General features: G+C 35.5%; 1 protein-coding gene across 1 annotated transcript; it reads right to left on the reverse strand.

Annotated features, from left to right (window-relative positions):
* Positions 1 to 2,300: 2,300 nt before the first annotated feature.
* LOC140161777 (integrin beta-6-like) lies at positions 2,301 to 13,458 on the reverse strand. The gene is made up of 9 exons (XM_072185075.1): positions 12,665 to 13,458; positions 11,126 to 11,205; positions 8,280 to 8,372; positions 6,784 to 6,871; positions 6,039 to 6,170; positions 5,253 to 5,349; positions 4,695 to 4,803; positions 3,939 to 4,025; positions 2,301 to 2,387 (listed from the first exon to the last, which is right to left on the reverse strand). Exons 1-9 carry the CDS (start codon positions 12,732 to 12,734, stop codon positions 2,301 to 2,303), a joined length of 843 nt encoding a protein of 280 aa, XP_072041176.1. The 5' UTR covers positions 12,735 to 13,458.
* Between the last annotated feature and the right edge of the window lie 2,903 nt (positions 13,459 to 16,361).

Below are 16,361 nucleotides of genomic sequence, written 5' to 3' on the forward strand. Positions count from 1 at the left end.
AGCATTTAGGGCAAGGTTCCGAAGGCTCCTTAGTCTGAAGGCTCGCTAGTTCGAACACGTAATTTACCATTCGCTATTCCGAATTCTGAAAAAGGTTCGCTAGTCCTAATATCGGGTACTCTAGTCCGAATAATAAATAAGGTTCTCTAGTCGGAATATAGAATGAGGCTGGCTAACCCTAAACGGACTACAGAACCTTCGGATTAGCGAATTTGGTTTTCGGACTAGCAACACTTCGGACTAGAGAGAAGTCACGGACCTGTTCCTGGGTTTACTACAAGGCTGACATACTGAAGAACACTACACATACCTCGTAAAATTCTTGGTAAAGTGCTGCAATGGCAAATATCGGATAGATATTATTATCGCTGATTTTCGAATTCAGGTGTCCTATAGTAGGAAAATCCTGTACATAGGATAAAAGAGTTTTTCTCATGTTTATATTGGTAACTAAACTCAAAATATTAACGCAATTTAAAAGGTATCATCTACATAAAGAGAACAAAAAATCCCACTTTTGGGGGGAAAATTACAAAGTTCTTGATCTTTCATTACCCATTTCACTTCCCCTCCCTTGTCACTGAAAGAAATTAAATTCCCGGTGTCTCATGTTCCGCCTGGTTATTTAAACAGTGAAGGTACTTTTTGATAACCAAACAACTAATCACCGATGTCACGAAGCGATCTATCAAATAATAACATACTGGCAGACATCTTATTTTATGGACATTATGCAATCCGCCAGTGCACATAACTATGCTTACACAAGGGGATGACCAAAGCTTATCATTGACGAGTAACTCCTGGTCAAATAGTACATCAAACCCTCCCTTGTCACTGGAAGAAATTAAATTCCCGGTGTCTCATGTTCCGCCTGGTTATTTAAACAGTGAGGGAAGTTTTTGATAACCAAACAACTAATCACCGATGTCACGAAGCGATCTATCAAATAATAACATACTGGCAGACATCTTATTTTATGGACATTATGCAATCCGCCAGTGCACATAACTATGCCTACACAAGGGGATGACCAAAGCTTATCATTGACGAGTAAGTCCTGGTCAAATAGTCCATCGCCAGCATCAACACTACCTAAACGGCAACCCGTTAGCTATGTCTTTGATCATGCTGATAATACTCTCATATGACTTGCCTGTTCAACGCTTTCTGTGTACTCATTTGTGACAGGGTCCAGATGACACTTCCCGTCGTTTGGGGTAGAAATTCCACCTATCTGAAGCAAACATTGAAACATATTATGTATTAATTTATTTTAATTATGTAATAAATATTTCTCTAAATATAAGAAGAGAAAAGACAATTGATTAGAATCTGTTTTTTCAAAGTCACAATACCCACATACTGCTCTTCTTTCTTCATTTTCTGCCAATCGTTTCCACACCTTTCTCCATTCTCTTCTTCATCTTCTTCTTCTTTCACCTTCTTCTCGTCTTCTCCTCGCCTATCTTCTACATCTTTTTCTTCTATGTACGTAATATTCTTATTGATATTAAAATTACCCTTCCGTCCCCTGCAACGTGAACAGAGCTATCACTTGTGTAAACCAACATATGCCTGGCTGTATCTCTCCAGCCTATCAAATCCTACAATATATGGAAACAAAATATAACATTATTTAGGACCCGTTAATGGTCATTAAAAACTTGATCGATGCTGACAAAAAGAAAGCAACGTCATATTTAGCTTCTTTCCTTGCATTTAAAATCCACATATTAAAGGTAAATTAAGGTCTAAACTACCAATCTTAGGAATTAAATAAATATAGGAATTAAAAAAAAAATCAAGACAAGGTTATCAAAGTAATTTTTATTTTTTCATAAAATATACATACTGAATATGCGGCTTGAGCCATTTATCCCTTTTTCCATCGCTACAGATTAGAGATTATGCGCACAGATGAGAGAATTTGGGAAATGCAGTTCAAAATCACAAACTTCAACGTCTAGAGGATTATGTATTCAAAAACACCCTGCCATTAAAGCCTCAAGAAGTCGAAGTGAACGCGAAAATCTATAGTGAGCCGTAAATGAACGAAGCGTCGTCAATTTAAGAACAAAAATAAAATGTTTCCATATTTCCTCATAGATACAAAATTACCACTTACGTATTATCTAGTTAAAAGACTAGTTATTGGAAATCTAATTTGGTTTGGGTAAAAACACGCTATATGTTGTTGAATTAGGTGTTAATAATTTTCTGTTCCAAAAGTCAAGCTTGGTATATTTTTTGTGTGTGTGCTCATGACGTACAAAAATTCAGTTTGCGAAATGAAGTTTTTAAAGAACTTCAACAGCAAGGGGATTAAGCTCGTAGTTCCCTTTTAAATGGTCTGTTTTTACTGGAGCGAGCAGTGTAGCATACTTCTGGAAGAGTATAGTAGGTGCATTATAAGCTTATATATTTTTCAATAGAACATGTCATTGGTTGTGTCTGGTAAGAAATGGGGTTGGGAGAAGGAGGGGGACAGGGAGGTGCAGTGGTGGTAGCCAAGAAGGCTCCAAGAGGAGGGCAGCTCATTCGTAGGAGATCTTGTCCTCATACTTGACCTCCCCAGTTGTCTTGAAGTGTCACCAGTAATCCTCTTGACAAAACAAAAGGGAGAAAGTTTGAAGCAGTCCGGAGATGCAGTCGCTTACGGCCTTCTTTTCTCGCCCATTGATACACATGTCCCGAGTTTAAGTGACAAGACACTGTTGGTGGAGTGACCACTTAGACGTTCGCGTTGAAGTAAATCTGAGCAAGAAATTCAATCGATATATTTGAAGTTGCCGCCGTGGCAATTTAAGTTAATTTTCAAATGTCATTTCGCAAACTTTCTATTGTCCACTGAAATGCGATATGCGTATGAGATCTGCCTTACAAAGAAAGAAACTGCGATTGGCATCTTTAATACAAACGCACGGAGTAACGCACGGAGGACATTCTTTATACGGCGGTCACGTGGTTCAAGCAACGTGACCAGTTTCCTACACGTATCATTTGATCATTTTTAAAAATAGAGTCATGATAATATGCATGCAGTGGTCCTTTTTGATCACCGGCATTTGGGCCATGTATATATTTTTATGGGTAAATTATTGAGTATAGTGCAACAGGATTGGTTTTTTAATGCACTAAAAACATAAAATCGAGGATAAATAATGAGTGGCGGAGATATGTTGTAAATTTTGTTCATTTTGAACAATTCCTAAGTAAAAACGAAGTTTTTGACTCACGTTTTAGTGACGTTTCACCACTACACTAGTGGCTTCATCAGACTGGCAACTCATCACATCTGACTGTTTCCTTTTATGGGTGACAGTAGGTACCGTTGAGGGCGTGATGAGTTGGTCAAAGATGTCCTTGTTTAGAGTGTCATGTCCTTTTCTGCGGATCCAAATGGCTTCCTTGAGCCACCTGGTAGTCTTATCAGCTTCACGATCAATGACCTTGGATTCCTCCCAATTGATTGAGTGATTTGTGGAGGCAACATGGTCGGTGATAGCAGATTTGTGAAACTCAGTGACAGACGATTTGCGATTTGCACGTGTGAATGGTCTGGCTTCAAATTTCTCAACCTCTTTTTGGTGCTCTTTAAGTCACATCTTTGACCAACACATCACGCTCTCAACGGTGCCTACTGTCACCCATAAAAGGAAACAGTCAGATGTGATGAGTTGCCAGTCTGATGAAGCCACTAATGTAGTGGTGAAACGTCACTAAAACGTGAGTCAAAAACTTCATTTTACTTAGGAATTGTTCAAAATGAACAAAATTTACAGTTAAAATCTACATTCCTAATGAACTTGTTCAAAGAGGGGGAAATATGTGGCTACTTACATCAAGCTGTGGTACAATAATACACAGAAGGCCTACATTTTGCACAAGCCCGCAAGATCGCATGATGTTTACATAAAATATATTTACAAACCTACCTTGCATACAGCAATCTGCATAAGTGCGTCCATACCTCCTTCCGGCCTTGTTATACTTGAAGAATAATTCGCTAGCCTAACCATTTCCTGGATTATGTGATAAAAAATATTTTTATTTCAATTGAATTGCGTAACGGTATGAATCAAATGTTATCATTTTATTACTGAATATGGCATCTAGCCCCTGATACTTTTTTTTTTGCTATACTGTTCATCCCTCATTGTTACGATTTTTATGTGTATAAACGATTTTTTTGCACTAATATGGGGAGGCTTTTTGATTTTCAAGAAGGTTGTCTTGTACAAATCAATGCGCATTTGTTTTAGAAGCCCCATTCACCTAAAACCAAACCAAAACGAAACAAAATTTCATATTTCAGTGTATATGTGAAGTGATTAAAAGTGCCCGCCGAGTTGTCTTGAAGGGAAGTTCAAACTCTCATTCAGATTTTCTGAATCAGATACAGAATCTGAACTGTATCTATTGTTATGCAATATGCCTATTACCCCGAGGGAAAGAATTTTGGTTCAAGTATATTTTGAGAAATCCCAAATATACTTGAACATCAAAATTGTAAATCGTATTAAAATGAAAGAAATTATTGTCGCCTATTTACAAAATGGCGTTTTGATTTTAGCAGCACAAGGGGAGGGGGAGGGTTCATACAAAACAGCATTGTTAATCAAATTTGAAATCAATAAAGAAACCAATACCAACATCAGAAAGTAGCATAAATAACTGAACACTTGACTTACAGGAAATTGGTCCAAATCGGTAGTTAAACTGAGACTGTTCCTGACGCCATAGGCTGGGGCACATGTGTACACTGGAGGTAGATCAGGGGGGTTACATGACTCTTCCAACCTTTTGGTAAAAGTAAAATTGAGACACTTACTAAAGTCATCTAAAAACTTATGGACGATACTCTACAAAATGACGAAGATGATGAATGTTGATGATGAGGACGATGATAATTTATCCTTCGTGATTTATTACATGAAGGATGCTCACAATATTCATCACTTTCTACTGTGATTTCTTGATGGTTTTTTTTATAAATAAATTATGACGTCAATATTCATGCGAAAGGCTTGGTAATTCTTGAAATTTAAATAAATAAAACGATGATGATATTACAAGTTTCGCCATCGAGCAATAAATAAAGCAGGAAACAAGATAAGTGAGCCTGTCGGGAATTGAACCTAGGACCCCAGTTTTACGAGACATGCGCCTTAACCACTTGGCCACGGAAGCAGGTTCACCGTTTTTCATGAACAAAATGAAACAAAAGAAAATAAGAAGAGTTCACTCACTCTGTAGGATCAGTGTACACGTATGGATAAATCTCCTTATCAACAAATGACCCAAACCCCATTTGAACGTCACTTGATAGTTTCTGTAATTCACGTGCTGAAAAAAGAAGAAAAAATAAAACCAACAACACACACTTCGACCTAAATAATTTGAACTGTTAAACCCACGCAAGGAAAATGAACTGTGGCATAATGAACTAACATGAAATAGTAAACCATTTAAGGAGTTAAATTTCATTTTGACAATTACCTATTGGCATTAAGGTGTGGGGTATGGGCGAACTTGAAGTATAGGTATCTGGAAAGAGGAAGTAACGAGTTACCCCAAATCACAGCAGCAGGCAGTGACTGGGCCGCTAAGTGCGAATATGTATTTATTTTGGAAGTTTCGTGTTTGTTTTAAATTTTGGGCGTTTTTCCAAAACTTGATAGTTTTGGTGATATTTCAAAAATGCGACATGGCAAAGACAACTCTTTGGGCACGCACATATTTTGTTATTGTTATTGCAGTTCCTTTCCACATACCTACGTTACCATTCGCTTTGGTGATTTCCTAATATTGTATATTTTGTGACTGCAATTTGGCATTTTCAATGCATTTTAAGTTTATCATGAAATTAACGCGAATATCTAGTCACTAAAATGCTAATATACCCTTACTATATCACTTCCGGTCCTTCACTTGCATAGTAGCCTATTATTAGCACACCTTATGTTTCCTTTCCCTTGAGTTCGGTGGCTTATTTTTTAACCTTTATATAGTTAACAACTCCCATGAAAACCTACCTAGAACTGAGCCCAGGTTTCGCAGATTTTTCAGATCGTCTACCATAGATTTACTGAGATCCATGAGGTAATACAAATCCAATGGGTAATCCTCAGCAGGACGCACCAATAGGGTGATTCGTTGTGTCTCCCCTAAACAGGAATAAATGAATATTAAAAAACCACTATATAATACCAAACCGTGGGCTACATGCTGCATATCATATATAGGTACATTAATACAGTGGAACACAGCGCAAAATGTCCATGGGGCTAAATAATTTGCAAAGTTGTACCGCCGACCAGCCGAATGGCTGCCGGGTATATTATTACCAACACAAGCATGTAACTGTTTTTTGTCTGGGGCGGACATTTTAAAAATGAATTTAGAAGAGCAGCAACGACACCACTTGCATTACATTCCAGATGTTAGATCTACATCATATGCAACATTTGAGGAAAAATGAACGGGTCCATTTAATTTTAGGGACATTTGTCTATAACTCTCGTCTGTACATGTAGCCCTATGGAGAAAGTGCCCGTTGAGGGCGCTATAACCCCCATTTTAGGAACAAAAATATGATTTAAAAAAAAACTGACCCGTGCGAATTTTCTAAAATTTTCAGAGTATGTAGTATGAACATGTAGAAATATAGTAGAAAAGTTGCCCTACCTGCTCTTCTCCGAAAAAATAAAAAGTCCTATAATACCTCATTGATAATGAAACCTAGGTGATACCCTTTATACAAACATGTCCTCTCCTTACCTTTTCTTAATTTAAGCTTGATGAGTTGAGGTTGCACTTGAACTGTCTTATTTATAGGCGAAGTATCTGCATCTCCAAGAGGTTCATCCTAAAAACATAAATCGGTCATTTCAAAGAGCATGAACAAAATGTGTATTCCTGAGAGGAATTTTACCGGTGAATGCTATCAATCTTAAATCATTTATTCGCGATATCAATGTTCCAAATTCGCAATACATTGTCTGACCTGTCGGGAAATTTCCTTTAATTAATAGTTATTCTATTATTAATGCATTGCTATCATATTGAATATACTTTGAATAGATTTTAGTAAAGCATTTTTTACCAAAAAAAGGTCAGAGTTCAGGTGTACCTAAAATATGCCAACCCGTCCCACAATGCATTAGTAATTTGTAATGTCAAACCATTTAAAGTTTATCATTTGCATATTTAACGATATGGTTTTTTTCTGGAAGGAAATGACATTTCGGAATGAAACCTAATTGGTGAAAATAAGCTATTATGATTTCCAATTAACAATTTTCTGCGAAAAACTACACTCGGAAATATAACGTTCTTGAAAATCAGTTTCAGTTTCAATTTATTTATCTAATATCAAAGGTGTATAATAACAACAAATTAAATAAGTGTTTGATCTAAAAATGTGTAAACCATACACATAATACAGAGAAATAAATTGCCACATAATGGCAAAATGCCATTTATGACTTCTCATGCATTATAATGCATTCCAAGAGGCCTCTACATAGATTGTAATCTTTTTTGAATATTAAAAAAATGAACCACATTCTGTGTTGGTACAACATAACAATGCCATTTTTTAGATGCTATTTATTCATTCTTTTGGTAATTGTCTGATAAGTTTCAACTCAGCATCTTAAAAGCAACTTTGACTTATGAGCGCATGATGACTGAGGTATCACGAGTATCAAAATATCGCACAACGAAAGTTGACTAATGTACACCTTTGTTTTCATTTATTTTCATTATTACTCTAATGCCCCGCCAAATGCATGGTGGCTATGACGGTGGTAATGAAGCTAGACATTTCAACCACAACGGAAAACGATCATACATTGTCATAGGGGGCCTTTTTCGTTTTTTCTTGCTTGAAAATGAAAAACGTAAAACGAGTGGAGCACTACCTATAACCGACTAACGCTAACAAGCACAAAACTTAAATTAAATACAATAAATAAATTAATTAATTAATTAACAAACTTACAGTGTACCCAATTCAGACACTTTTGTTTCCTTTTGTGTGTTACAAAATATACGAAGATTGGTGCAAATGCTACTTGTTAATCATAATAAATCATAAGCTGAAATAACATCCAAACTGGTATGTTTTCCCAGCCACAATATTTGTAATTGATCTCGTGACCATCCTATGATCGTTTTAATTTCTAGACTTTGTCTCCATTTTACTTGATAATGTTACCCATTACTTAATAATGATCAATCTGTGTGTGTATTAACTTGTTATGATCACGAACCTTGATAACATCGTATGAGCCTCGTGGATTGGTAATATTTAAACACCCACTGGTGATAAGACTGTCCTCCAAATCACATCTTATGTTAAAGACCTATATAGCAATAACAAAGAAAAATAAAGAACAATGTGATTTATCAAACATAAAAACACTGATTAGGCATTCGAATTGGTAAAAACAAAATAATCGGAAATGTGAGGTCACAAATGATTGACGTAACACTTGAACGATTGGAATCTATAATTTCGCGTAAGTTCCAGTAAGTACCGTGATATCGTATTTTGAATAAAGAAACAGTGTCCCATAAAGGCACTGCGTATATTTCGAGCATATGATCAAAATAATTGACAATCGGTCATTTCAAGTTTTCGGATTAGTTTTGGTTTTTGTTCACGTGGTTTCATATTATCCTGCCCAAGCTATTGACTGACATTATTACCGATACCTTTGTCTGTAGACTTTGTTAGAAACTTAAAACCTTTAGACAGCAGTTTCGAATTTCATTTCAGTTTTGTTACATAATCGTGTGACCACAGAATCTATTGGTTTGAAGTTACCTGATCAAAGTATACAGTAGAAGTGTTCAATTAGTTTCGCAGTGCAATATTCACGAGCAGCGAAATCGAACAAGTCAATCTACATTTGAAAGCGTAGTTTAGATAGTCAAATAATCCTAGGATTATTTCCACGTGAAAAATATGTACTGACGAACTTTAATGAGCTATGACATCATCACCCAATTCATATCTCGCCGTGATTTAATAGTGTATTTACTATGCAAATAACCACTTTCCTTGGTCCACAGTGTAACCCTTTGTTATGCTAAATAGCTTTCCAAATTTTACATGGTGAAGGCCACACTCGCCATACCTTAGTTAACATCAAAAGAGGAGCTAGCTGTTTTCCGTGTGTGGGAATATCTAGCGTATATATTTATGTGTATACTATTTGTGTATTTGCCAAATGCCAAATATGGGCATTCTGGCCAATAGTCGGATGGTGTCCACATTTGGCTAAAATATGCCTTATAGTCGATACCTTCGAGTGAGTTTGATATTTTTTTATGAATGAACTGTAGTATGAATGGCAGCAAGCCGTCATCCACATCCACATTCACTACAAAACACTGAAATGCTTGGTTGAAATTACATCAGGTACATGTATCGGGTTTTTAATTTTTTAATTTTTTTGCATGTAATATGAAGATAACATAATTATTGAAATCAATATTGGGTGAATGGGAGATGTCCTCTAATTTTTTTTCTAATGGGTTTCAGTTTTACAGATCGGATACGATAGAAAATAGAAAAAAATATTGTGAAACTTATTTTAAATGCCAACATTTCAATAGATAATAAACAATAGTGCAGGAAGTGCACAGCCTTGCTGTACATCTTTCTCTGAGAGAAAAATATGATACGATACATTTTGAACAATGCAACTTTTGCTTCATTTCATTTCTTCCTTTCCCCATACCTCTTTCACTTACATCTTTTATCTTCATTTTAAATTAAGAGTTTCTTAACTTTTTCACTTCTTCATGTACTTTCTTTCAAACTTTCAGATTTATTTTTAATAGGCATAAGCTAAACAGCCTGAAAAAAGGGGTGCTGTTTCAGAAAGCTTAGGGGAGTGTTTTATTTTAAGCTGCCCATCCTCCTGAGCATTTTGACATGTTTAAAAAAAAATCGAGATTTGAGATGGTGCGGGCCAAAAAACGACATAGAAGAGGATTCGTTTTTGATCCCCCTCCTCTTTTAAACTCTTTTGAATATTTTGATAATTAATATTGTGTGATGGTTTTTAATGATAATTGACATAGTTGGGGGACCACTGGACCCATTTATGCAATTTGTACCATTTATATCTTTATTGTGAGTTCAAGCTCCAATTTAAGATGCGAGGGCGCTGTTCAGCCTAAAAGCTGTTACGCATACACCCCTATTAAAATGTTGTTCTTTTTATGACCACGTGAAAGTTATTTATAATTAACAAAATCTCCTCAAGTTTGAACTTCCTAGATTATATTGTTTTAGCGGGGGGGGGCTCAATCGGCACACCTCCTCCCTGTATACAAAAACTAGTTGCCGTTTTGGCTTCTGTTTTGGTCATGCTGCTGTACTAGGCCTGCTACACATTCTGCTTGAAGAAATAAAATGGTCAATTGGGCCTTCGTTTTTAAATTTTCCGACTTATCAGGGAAGCACTCTCTCCCGGGCACTCTCTTCAGCCAACCTCTGCGTATGGATTTAAAAAATACTGGCTGTTTTGGCATCTGTTTTGGATATGCTCCCGTAAACGTTTTGTTTAAAGCAACATAGTGTAAAATGGTGCATGAACGAAATGACTTGGGCCTTAAATGAGGGGGCACATTCCTGACCCCCCCCCTCCCCCTATGTGTCGCACCCCGAGCCACAGTACTCCACGGTTTACCAAGGAAATTCGCGCCCGGTTGCCGAAGTTCTGTAATAGGCTCTTGAAAAGGAATGAGTTTTCATTATATATATAGGGGGCCTAATAATTTATGTGAAATATGAAAAATTCTTAAACACTTGAGAACGTTCCTGCAATCTTATTGGTTCTTACCCGTGTGATATGACACGATATCACACAGGTCAGCGCATGTGCATCGACGCAATACGCGTACTCGCTATTTGAACCAACCGATTGGCGTAAAACAACACGGCTTCGCCCCGTTGTTTTACTTAAAATAATGATGTCGCCCGTGTTATATGAGACGATAGATGCACTCCAGCAGCTAAAAACAATACCTTTATTCTCTAATTATCATGACATTCAAGTCAGTGATGTTTGTTCATACTTTCTTATCTTCTGAGCATACTTACGTCATCTGTACACCATGCGCATGCGGGGTCACGTTTTAAACACTCCTTGCAGTTTCTTGCAGCATTACAGGAGGTTTGATCTGGTAATTATGATAAAAACAATAATTATTATTATTATAAAAGTAATAATAACAACAGCAAAAACAACAGCAATAACAATAACAATAACAATAATAATAATAACAATAACAATAACAATAATAATAATAATAATAATAATAATAATAATAATAATAATAATAATAATAATAATAATAATAATAGTAATAATACAAATGAAAATAGTAATTAAATAATGAGTGTCTTTAGCAACAGTTTATTAAATAAAATGTGACTTTTTAAATAACCAGTGCTGCCCCGGGGTACATGCAGGTACATGTATTTTGATGAATGATATGCAGACATTAAAAGTCGTGTGAGAGCAGATTTATATGTTTGGATAAAAATGTTTTGACATATCCATAAACTTAAATACCCGGAATATTAAGATGGCATTGAAACACAATTCCAAAGCACTTGCAGTTTAATGTTGATTCTCAATTTTTGTCAAGGGTGATATTATTTTTCTCTTCAAATGTACTATTAATATTTAGGGGTTGTGCAATAATTATACGTACTCCGGGGTGGTGAATTTTCAAAATAGTCTGCCAAATATCGCTCTCTATCCTTTCCTCTTTTATCGTGCCAACAAATCTTTACGCCACCTTCCGACGACGTGCCAAAATATCTTTGCCTCCCCCCTGACACATGCCCAAATTTGGGGAATCCCGATTTAAAACCTTAAAATTGTCTAATTATATCGGAACGGTCTAATACAATCGTGCATGACACACACCAATCAATTATTTACATTGGACTTTGGACCCGGGACTTTGGATTTTCCTTTGTAAATATACACTTAAGTAACGCGCATACTTCCTATCGGCCATTATCGAAATGAATGTATCTTTAATATAAAGAGTCCACACGCATGCTACTACTAGCTTGTGCAGTTATGACTTAACATGACATCTATACACCTTGAATTAAAATGATTATTTCAACCTAATGGCCATCAATATAACTTTCGAATATTATCCAACAAAGGGGGGGGGGTTCTTATGTTTTGTATAAAGGGTTTTGTAATATAAGTGTTCATTATGGAAATAAAAGATTATTCTGTGGAATTTCATCAACATTTGAGAGGGTCTGAGAGGGTCACCAAGGGACCCCTGATTTGACCCACTTAAATGCCACGCTTCTACACTGCAAACAATAGTTTACTAAACACTGAGTAAAAAGGTCACAGCTCAACAGTTGAGTAAAAAATTACTCTACATTGAGCTCATTTAGGTCACAACTCACCAAATGATTAATTGTTTACTCATTTGTTGAGTTGTGACCTAAATGAGCTCAATGTTGAGTTATTTTTTACTCAACTGTTGAGCTGTGACCGTTTTACTCAGTGTTTAGTATGTATTGTGTGTATATTACATAATAATAATGTGCCTACGGTGTGTTTAATACAACTTCGCATGTTCATAGTCAATGCAAACTTACTTTGGCAAGATGACAGCGTCACGTGAAGAATAACAACAAATAAAAACAACGCAAGATGATCACGATTCATGTTCAGGTTAGACGATAAAATCCCGTATAGAATATTAATTGCACAGTATTAATTAATCAGAGTTGCTTAGCGGCACTTCAAAATTGTCTTCATGCAGATCCAACTTTTTAAGTTCAACTCCTCATTGACGTACTTTAAGTATCGAGTTTTCAGACGTACTCAAAGACGTGCTAATTACTGAAAGTGTAGGGAAATGTCGATTGGAAGCTTTAATATGTAGATCATCAGGTTGCAACGATACCACTGCACTGTGTGTCATTTAAAGAAGATGTCGAACAAGAAAATGTTTTGAATTATATTCCCGTGTTAAGTGCCTGATGATTCCTATATATACGAATTATAGGACTGGCGACTTTACGGGGATGCGTTTTCAATAACATGAACAACTATTGGTGTGCGAGTGGCAGTGTAGTTGGAGATGATCTTCACAGCTAAAAATATCACATCAATACTTTACAAAGATTTTGATGAGCAGAAGTACAATAATTCACTGTCATAAACATAATCCAGAAGAAAAAATTTAATTTGATGCCTCCGTATTGCGTATACCCCTTTCCACTTGTAATAATAACAATGCATTTAACTATATGCCACCATACCACGTATACGCCCGTATTTAGAAGATAACTCCTAGTATTTCAAGCCTTAGGGCAACAAACGTCATGGTGATACCAATAATATATGTCTTTCAAAAAATTCCGATGTAAGAGGTGGTATACCTACAGTCGCGTGGGTGACTGCAATATATTTATAAACTTAACCCCAACGAGATCGTGCAATGAACACAGCAACACATCGGTTGGTGGTGTATTAAATTTCATTTTTGTTTATAAATCTGCCGTTAAATTATGAATATTGGGTTAAAGGTTAGAAAAGCTAACTATGCACATGCCGTCGCACAGTGTATTGTAAATCAAATGCCTAAACATTTTTGAAGCTAGAACATGAACAGCGCCACTTTAGATTAGAGAGGAATCGTTATGTTAATTTTATAGACTCAACCAAAACTCAATTAGCAGTGTTGGTTTATATAAAAATGAAGTGTAGGGCACATGTAAATCTGTAGGACAAGCAAATAATCAAAGTTCAAACAAACCTATACATACTCTGTTGAATTTGTTCAAGTCTACACAACAACAATGTCACGTGTCGACGCTATTCATCCAATCATGTTCACATGCTAATCGCCGCCATAATTGATACTATCCTGATTATTGGAGTAACGACTCTCTGAACTCTAGTCTCCCTGATTATTGTTTATACTAAAGGGACCTTTGACCAGTTAGGATCGGCTCAGACATTGATATCAGTACTTATAATTGATAGAAACACAGAAATGTTGAGATAAGTGTTGAGTGTGAGTAAATATTATTAGTGTGATATGGCATGGCTGGAATTTGAAATTATTACTAAATGTTATGAATATGAAACCCGGGTATGAAACAAAAAATTTATGACCGAATTTATGCTTCCGCGAACAAGTTGTAATTACCCAAAGTTAGTTTTACAAGATAAGTAGGATATGAATTGTGAAAACAAATATTACACAGTTTACTTTTGAAACAATGCTTGTGTGCGTGTAATATTGTAGGGAGAGCCAATTCAAATATTCAATTAATAATAATCTATGCAATAAGTACAGCCTGTCTAAAAAAAATTGTGCAAGTGAAAAGCGCCCTCTATGGCAATTATAAAATACAGTTGTGACATGATGCTTACATCAACGTAAAGGGCGTAGTCTTAGCTTTCAAATGCCGTTTGTTCTGTTCAATTTGCTTGTTTTAATCTAGAGATATGTTTAGTTAACAACGAAAGGGTACAATCACAACCATGCCACTTTAATATTTGAGAAAAATATCAAATAATGCACTAATATACTATATTTCAAAGCATCCGCCCTCAAATTGCACACTTTTTTTGCTATTTAACTTGATACTTTTTAATGATTTTAAAGCATATTTTTATATGGACTACAGTAAAGTCCTCGTTTCTATACATCGCATAGACCTATATTAGCACGATATATAACATCATAGTTGTTTGGCATTTGCGGAGTAAATACAAAACCCAATAAAACAAAAACAAGCCAAAAATTAATAAAATAAATAAAAACAACAAAACTAAATTGCATTTCACCTCATAAAAATAGCGCACTAATATACTTTGATAATTTCGTACTCCAGTAAACTTCAGTATTAAATTAATTACACGAAACATAATTATCTCGTTAAAAATACCTATTAGTGCATTTTAATATATAATTCATATACGGTTATTAAATTTTGATATTGAACCCGCATTACTTTATATATGGGTATATATATTGGTATATTAAGGGATCTGGAATGAGCGTTTTGAGCGTTTCGACAGAATTTTTTGTGGGACATGAGAGCACATCAGGCATATCGATTTGCATTCTGAATACGAAGAATGTCTTTCTGATATCAAATATTTTTCACTTTTTGAAATTCACGATAAAATACAAATTTTATGACAAATTATTAAAATTTGACATTTTTGACATTGTTGATATATAAAGGACTCGAAGTAAATTTTTATAAATCTGGTATGTAGCTGGGAGGAAAAGCCGACGATCAATTGAAAATGTTGACCTTTCATATTGAAGATATGGATTTTTTTCCCAAAAAGACCTAATTTCTTTTGGTGTTTTGGGAAAAAATCTTCAATACGAAAGGTCAACATTTTCAATTGATCCTCGGCTTTTCATCCCACCTACATACACCTTAAGTATAAATCATTAGATTTATAAAGTTTACTTCGAGTACTGTTAAATATCAAAAATATCAATTTTTAATGATTTGCCATAAAATGTGTATTACATTGCGAATTTCAAACAATCAAAATTATTTGATATCAGAAGGACATTCTTCGTATTCAGAATGCAATTCGATATGTCTGATGTGCTCTAATGTCCCACAATAAATACTGTCCAAACGTTCATACCCCACCCCTTAATATAAGCACATAGTATTTGGAAACCACGTTTGTCTTTTGCTCAACATCATTACTTGAAACGAGCTGGGTGTGATCCGTTCTTGTACTCAAAGGATATCGGTACTACAGCATACTATATACTTATCATGAAGATGATCTGTTTCCTGAGTGGTACGTAGTAGAGTCAAGAAATAGTAGCATTTTTCGTAGAGTATTTCATGACCCTAGCATCCTTTTTCTTATGACATTTTCAGTAGATATCTACGATAAAGGCTTATTCCAAAAATTTCAGTTGATTCCGAGTTTCCATTTGCGAGTTACGTATGATTATGTGTATTAAACTGCCCCATAGGCCTCACTGCATAGCACTTGGCTTTTTTTACCAAATGTGTCTGAGACAGACTTTTTTGGAAATACTGACATTTACAGTCTCTTCAATGAAACATCGTGTGTTCATTAATTAATTTAACCAATGGACCAAAAGTTCAATCTCTAATGCTGGAGCCAAATACTATTTATTTCATTGGTAATGTCTTAAATGGTTCAAAAACATCTCTGTGGATGGCCGTTATCAAGACTCAACTTATTATATACAAGCGGCAAGGGAAGGACAACACCACATTCAAGGACTTTGCAACAAATCTTGCAGCATGTGTGGAACAGGCCAGCTTG

The sequence above is a fragment of the Amphiura filiformis genome, chromosome 10 (genome assembly GCF_039555335.1).
Source record: "Amphiura filiformis chromosome 10, Afil_fr2py, whole genome shotgun sequence".
NCBI lineage: Eukaryota > Metazoa > Echinodermata > Ophiuroidea > Amphilepidida > Amphiuridae > Amphiura > Amphiura filiformis.

What these genes read in the sequence shown, in the direction of transcription:
- LOC140161777 (XM_072185075.1), bottom strand. Translation starts at nt 12,734, where the DNA reads ATGAATCGTGATCATCTTGCGTTGTTTTTATTTGTTGTTATTCTTCAC. An exon ending in AAACCTGGGCTCAGTTCTAG is followed by an intron (nt 5,350 to 6,038) that starts GTAGGTTTTCAT and finishes TTCTTTTTTCAG; the next exon opens with CACGTGAATTACAGAAACTA. An exon ending in CCGATTTGGACCAATTTCCT is followed by an intron (nt 4,026 to 4,694) that starts GTAAGTCAAGTG and finishes CACATAATCCAG; the next exon opens with GAAATGGTTAGGCTAGCGAA.